At 35.9% G+C, this 7004-nt stretch overlaps 1 protein-coding gene across 1 annotated transcript; it reads left to right on the forward strand.

The window, feature by feature from the left end:
- Positions 1-1232: 1232 nt before the first annotated feature.
- LOC149218752 (uncharacterized) lies at positions 1233-4555 on the forward strand. The gene is made up of 2 exons (XM_089382459.1): positions 1233-3965; positions 4066-4555. Exons 1-2 carry the CDS (start codon positions 1256-1258, stop codon positions 4527-4529), a joined length of 3174 nt encoding a protein of 1057 aa, XP_089238585.1. The 5' UTR covers positions 1233-1255; the 3' UTR covers positions 4530-4555.
- The last annotated feature ends 2449 nt before the right edge of the window (positions 4556-7004 follow it).

The following is a 7004-nucleotide window of genomic DNA, read 5'->3' on the forward strand; positions in this document are numbered from 1 at the left end:
CGAGAGGAACAGACGTGTTGTGAGGAAAATAGTAAGGGAAAAGCTAGAGTGTGTGCATCAGAGATACTCTGCAGAGTGCTAAGGATACATTGTTGTGAGAAGCGATATATATAGAGATAGATAAAGAAAGAGGTACTCTAAAAGATTTTCACCCTTAAGAAATTTAATGACTCTAAATCATTACTAAATTTCTAATTAAAATATATTTGTATTTGTTTAAATAAGTTTAATTTCTAATTTCTAATTAAAATATATTTATATTTATTTAAATAAGTTTAATTTCATTTCAATTTTAAGATTAAAAAATTAGAATAATAAATCATTAAACCATGATCACATCAGGAGTATTATTCAAGGATTGCCTGCGGTAATTGAGAAGTCACCCATCTCCTGGCTGTTCTAGCTCAAACTTGCTGAACTATGAAATTTTATCACAATCAAACCCATTTATAATTTTTTTTACAGGTTAAATAAAAAGAATACACGATTGTAACGTTTACCAAACATTTAATAGACAACACCATTTTAAGGATTGTAATGTTTACCAAACATATAATAGACAACACCATTTTAAGAATTGTAATGTTTACTTCGGTGTCCGCTTCTCTATCTCAACAACACGCGTTTGAAAAAACAACGCATCATCTCATCTCATTTGAATTGATTTCCGCACTGACAAGCTCCGGGTAGTTTCTGTATCTCAACTTCTCTCTATCTCTATCTCAACAACAACACGCATTTGAAAAAACAACGCATCCACACGACGCCACTTGAGAGCTCTCTATCTCAACTTTCAACAACACGCGTTTGAAAAGAAAAAACGCATTGACTTAAGAGCTGTCTACTTCGAACAACATGAAGCCCTCTCTCCATGTCCAGAAGAATTTGAGCTATTAGAAATTGAATTGTTTGGCACCTTTCTCTATTGTTTTTTTCCCCCACATTTCCATATTGACTGAACATTTAGTCTCTATAACAATATTGCATATTGCATGTCTCTGTTACAACAGTTATAACACACAAACTTCCGCTACTTTTCTTCGGTGTCCCCGTCACTCCATAAACTACGGTGCCCCCGTCTTTCTATCTCAACAACACGCGTTTGAAAAAACAAGGCATTGCCACCACGGCACTTGATAGGTCTCATTCCTTCCTTTCGCTGCCCTCCGGGCCACCATTTCTTTCCCCGTATTAAATAGCCAAGAGGTTGTGCCCAGAACGGCAATTCTCCTCTTCGCCTTTCCCCATTCAAGTTATGATGTCGTCTCCCTGGTTTTATTTTCCACTTTCTTTGCTGCTCTTCATCGTTTCCTGTACCTCTCACTCATTTCACGATGATCGGCAATCGCTACTGGCGTTCAAGTCGCTCATCACCAGCTATGCTAATCAATCCATGGCCGATTGGAGTTCCGCCGTTCCCTTGTGTAACTGGACTACGGTTACATGCATCCACCGCCATCCATTTGACAGAGTGATCGCGCTCAACCTCAGTGCTATGGATCTACAAGGCACCATTTCTCCTTCCCTCGCCAATTTGTCGTTTCTCCACTCCCTCGATCTTTCCCACAATGCGCTCCACGGTCATATCCCGCCTCAATTGGGACGTCTCTTTCGTTTGAGAACTCTTTCCCTGCGTTACAATCAGCTGGAAGGAAGTATCCCCGTGGAGTTGGGTTCCCTTAAACAATTGCAGTTCCTTTACTTAGGTGCAAACAGCCTCACAGGTACTATTCCCTCTTTCAAAGCAAACCTTTCAGATTTGATTGTTTTAAACGCAGCAAGCAATAATCTCAGCGGTGCCGTTCCACCACAGTTGGGTTTGCTCCCTAATCTTCAAACTTTGATCATATTTGGAAATGAATTGTCTGGCTCCATTCCCACTTCTTTCTCAAATAACTCTGCTTTGAGTTATTTGGATATTTCCACAAACAAACTCACTGGTGTCATTCCACAAGAATTGGGTTTGCTTACCAATTTGGAAATACTTTCCTTGTATCAAAATGAATTGGTAGGCAACATTCCATATTATTTGTCAAATATCTCTAACTTGCAAGGGATCTATTTATGGAAAAATCAATTAAGTGGAAACATACCAAATTCTATTGGAAATTGTTCCAAACTCGCTGTATTATCTCTTGGTGGGAACAAGTTGAGTGGAAGTGTGCCAATTGAGTTGGGTAATTTATCACTCCTTGAACGGCTAGACTTAGAATCTAATGAACTTGATAGTGGGAGCACCACAAACATGCCCTTTCTCACATCTCTTACCAATTGTTCCCACCTAGAAGAACTAGACTTGAGTAACAATAAATTTAGTGGTGTTTTGCCCCCAGCTATAAGTCTATTTTCTACCAATTTGTCTTACTTCTTATTATCAAACAACATAATAGAAGGAAACATCCCTCCACTTACTCGAAATCTTAGTGGCCTAATTTATCTAAAATTAAATAAAAATATTTTAAATGGAACTATACCATTACTAGGTAACCTTGAAAGCATACAAATATTGGATTTAGGAAATAATAGATTAGAAGGAAACATTCCCAATGATATCAAACAATTAAAACATCTTGGTCTCCTAGATATTAGTAGAAACATGCTTTCTGGAAAAATTCCTGATTCCTTAAGCTATCTTAAACAACTTCAGACCCTTTATCTTCATCACAACCAATTGTCAGATAAAATACCTTCTAGTTTAGGAGATTGCAAAAATTTGGGATTGCTTGACTTGTCTCACAATAGACTCAATAGAAATATACCACGAGAAATCACTATTCTTCCTTACTTGTATTTTTATTTGAACTTGTCACATAATTTTTTGGATGGCCCCATACCTCTAGAGATAGGAAAACTTCAAAATGCTTTAGCTATAGACATTTCTACCAATCTAATCACTAGTGCCATTCCTCCAACACTTCAAAGTTGCACTGCACTTGAATCATTGAATCTATCTAACAATTCATTAGAAGGTACCATTCCAAATTCACTTGGATATCTACAAAATCTCAAGGTGTTGGATCTCTCTTCGAACTCCTTATCGGGTTCAATACCAATTACTCTCAACAAGTTGAAAGAGATTCAATATTTGAATTTATCTTTCAATAATCTCAGTGGAGAAATACCAAAAGGAGAATTTTCTACAAATCAAACCATTATCATGTCCTTAATTGGAAATCCAGGGCTCTGTGGGGCACAAGTATTTTCCTTACCAGCATGTCCAGCACCAAGAAGTCATTTTGATGTTCTAAGAAAAGTTCTATTGCCAATTTTTGGTGTGATTGGTTTTATTCTATGCTGTTTTCTTTTGAGATTCTGCTCAAGTGGAAATTTGCTTATACAAAAGTTTGAATTCCCACAAGTTATTTCCCATAAATTAGAGCATCGAAGGATATCATATCAAGAGCTTTCTAGAGCAACTAATGGATTTATTGAAGCCAATTTGTTGGGGAAGGGTAGTTTTGGATCAGTTTACAAGGGAATCTTGAGTGATGGCATGCTTGTCGCTATAAAAGTTTTCAGTTTGCAAAATGACCAGGTTGTGAAGAGTTTTCAAAGGGAGTGTAAAGTCTTGCAAAATGTTCGACATCGAAATCTTGTGAGAATTATAACCTCATGTTCCAATCTTGATTTCAAAGGTTTAGTGTTTGAGCTTATGAGTAATGGAAGCTTAGAGAAACATTTGTACCCTGATAAAGATGACAACAATGCTGAGGATGTGTGTGAGTTGGGATTGGAAGCAAGATTAGACATTGCCATAGATGTGGCCCATGGCCTGGAATATCTTCATCATGATGCTTGTGTACAACTAGTGCATTGTGATATAAAACCAAGCAATGTGTTGTTAGATGCAAACATGCATGGTGTTGTAACAGATTTTGGGATTGCAAAATTAATTGGTGCAACCTCCCATGATTCACTTTCTTCAACACTTGCTCTAAAAGGATCCATGGGCTACATTGCCCCAAGTATGGATATTTTAGAATATTATTTTTAATTGAATTGTCTTCACAACAGTTTGATATGGATTTGTTGAGTAAATTTTGATCAATGTTTCCTTGAATGCAGAGTATGGAATAGGTGAGAGAGTTTCTACTCAAGGGGATGTTTATAGCTATGGCATTCTGTTATTGGAAATACTTACCAGAAAAAAACCAACTAGTGACATCTTTGCAAGAGATTTGAACTTGCATAAGTGGGTGAACTTAGCATTTCCAAATAGAGTGGAGGAGGTAATTGACCCTCATATCTTGAGGGAGATGGATGATGCTGAAATTGGAGAAAATGATGCATATAAATGCCTACTTTCTCTCTTACATGTTGGTTTGTTATGCTCAAAAGATTCACCCAAAGAACGCCCAACTATGAGAGATGTGTCAACTCTGTTGGAGAGTTTTAAAAAGGATTTGGTGGAAAAGAATGTTGCTTCGAAGAGATCAAAAGAAAGCATATCTGCTATGCTCGCCAATATTAAACACACTGCAACAAGGAATAGTGAAATGGCATTAAATGATGAAAGTTCTACATTTTAGTTTTCAAAGATTTCAATTGTAAAATATTTATATTCTTCCAACCGCAAGTACTTATATTATTTTAGCACTTCAAGCAATTTGATGTCAATATAATATTTTAGCAATAGTTTGCTTTTGTAACTCCAGATTTTAATGAGATTGTAGAATTAGATATGTCTTAATCGTGTTTAACCAGTTCATCCATTAGTGAAGGAGTTCATGTAAACGTTGTATGGATTCATTTCATGAAAATTCATTTTGTTGTTCTTTAGCATCTCCAGAATTTGTGGGAGCTGCCTGTGAAAATATTAGGCATGTTTTCTGTCAAAGCTTTTGCATATTCCATATAGTAGGAGCTCTGTAGTTGCCCTCACATTAAATTCATGTATCTGTCCCTGCATGGAAGAATCCAATGCACATTGCATTATAATGTTTAATCCTTTTATGGCAGTAAGTGGTGCTTTATGGAAATTCTTGACGCTTTAATCTCAATGCACATTCGCTGAGTTTGCATACCCTTGTGTTTGTATAGTCTGGTGTGAGCCAACCTCGTATCATAAGCTTGACAAAGAAAATAAATAAATATACAATGAAAAAAAAAGGAAATTAAAACCATACTCTACAATTCAGTATTCTCCTACTCGGAGGATAAATTATTACGGTAATGTATAAGATTCAGTCATAGTCATGATATCCATTTAATGTTGCTATGTATTAACATTTACTGAAAATGGATTCTTCAACATATCTTTCTGCATGTTTCAACAAGGACTGGCCAAGTACCTCAACTTATTTTGAAATCACTACAGATTGTAGTAGTCGATTTATTCCAGATTTTGTAATTGGGTTTGCTTCTTCAAATGATATGGAGATATTAAAGAAGAGTTTGATTTTGCCCTTTATTTATTTCTGATTCTGATATGCTACAGGTTGGGTCCTGTGTCTACATCATTTTGAAGAATCGAAAAACATCTTAGGTCAAAAACCCCATGGCCTTTTTCATTATATTCAAGAATATGGGATTTCCAGAGTTACCACATCCATTTACACATCCTACATATGCAACTTCATCAAACTGTGAATGATTGGTTTTACGGAGTCACTTTCTGATATAGAAATTTGTGTTGAAGGATGTTTGATTTTCTTAAATAAGACCATGTCTTTACACCATTCATCGAGGACACAATCGGGAACCTCTCATTAACCGTTTCCTCATCATATACAATAAACATTGTATCTATAGCAGACAGAAGTAACAAATAGAAAACCATGGATTCTAGAAGGCATTTGGATCGGATTGAGGATGACACAACATTGAATTAACATTCAAGTTAAGTTTTTAAGTTTTATAATGGAACTTATAATAACTAGCATGGTCGGAAAAGCATGCTGATAGACTCAACTTTTGGCGTGATACTGAAGCAAATTTCCGCTGTAATCTCGCCCTTCATTTTCTTTAAACCAATGGATTAACAGTGAGTTGAAAGAACCATAGTACATGTCAACTTAAACAAGCCAATTACTGGATTTAAATGGTCCATTCTAGAGTGCCCAACATACCATAGTCCATGATAACTTACATTAATTACTTAATTCAAACTTAACCAGATATTTTGCATTTTAAACTTACCAACCTACAGAGGGTGTTCATTTGACAAGAGAATCGAGATCTGAATACCAATAAATATTGTTGTTTTGCTTTATCAGAGAAATCAAGAGTACTCACACACGTTTTTGTGCTTTCTCGGATCTCCGGAGAAATTTTCACGGATCTTGAGCTGGGTTCATTTGACAGACAAAACAGAGGATCATAAGAGATCCGGACTTAGAATGATAATTTGGTGGTTTTGAGCATTTGGATTTAAACATCTGTCCCAAAGACAAAATTGGTCCATAGTTTTTCGGAGGCAGACAATGAATCTGCCAGTGAACTCGAAAATTGCTGATTTTGAGTCTAGCATAGCTACATTGTTTAGTCATAGAGTTCTTAGATTTTGGCAATTGTGTGTTAATAATAATGAAGAGCAACAATTCCTTAACAACATGTCCAACACCAAAACGTCATTTTAATGTTCTGGGAAAAAAATTATTGCAAATTTTGGTGCTATTGGTTTTATGCTATGTTGTTTGTGATTTGGCTTCCTCTCAAGTGGGAATTTGCATATACAAAACTTTGATTTTCCCTGAGTTATTTGCCATAAATCAAAACACCAAAATATAGTGCACAAAGGAATTTTCAAGTGGGAATTTGCATATACAAAACTTTGATTTTCCCCGAGTTATTTGCCATAAATCAAAACACCAAAATACAGTGCACAAAGGAATTTTGGGTGAGGGTATACTTCTCGCTGTGAAGGTTTTCAATTTGGAAAACGACCAGGATGTGAAGAGGAATTTTGGGTGAGGATATGTTTGTCGGTATGAAGGTTTTTAATTTGGAAAATGACTAGGATGTGAAGAGTTTAAAAACCAATTGTAATATTTTGAAGGGCAGTT

This window comes from Pinus tabuliformis, chromosome Q (genome assembly GCF_031772625.1).
Source record: "Pinus tabuliformis cultivar Carrire ecotype Pingquan chromosome Q, CPIR1, whole genome shotgun sequence".
In the NCBI taxonomy this organism is placed as follows: domain Eukaryota; kingdom Viridiplantae; phylum Streptophyta; class Pinopsida; order Pinales; family Pinaceae; genus Pinus; species Pinus tabuliformis.

What these genes read in the sequence shown, in the direction of transcription:
- LOC149218752 (XM_089382459.1), top strand. Translation starts at nt 1,256, where the DNA reads ATGATGTCGTCTCCCTGGTTTTATTTTCCACTTTCTTTGCTGCTCTTC. An exon ending in CATGGGCTACATTGCCCCAA is followed by an intron (nt 3,966 to 4,065) that starts GTATGGATATTT and finishes CCTTGAATGCAG; the next exon opens with AGTATGGAATAGGTGAGAGA.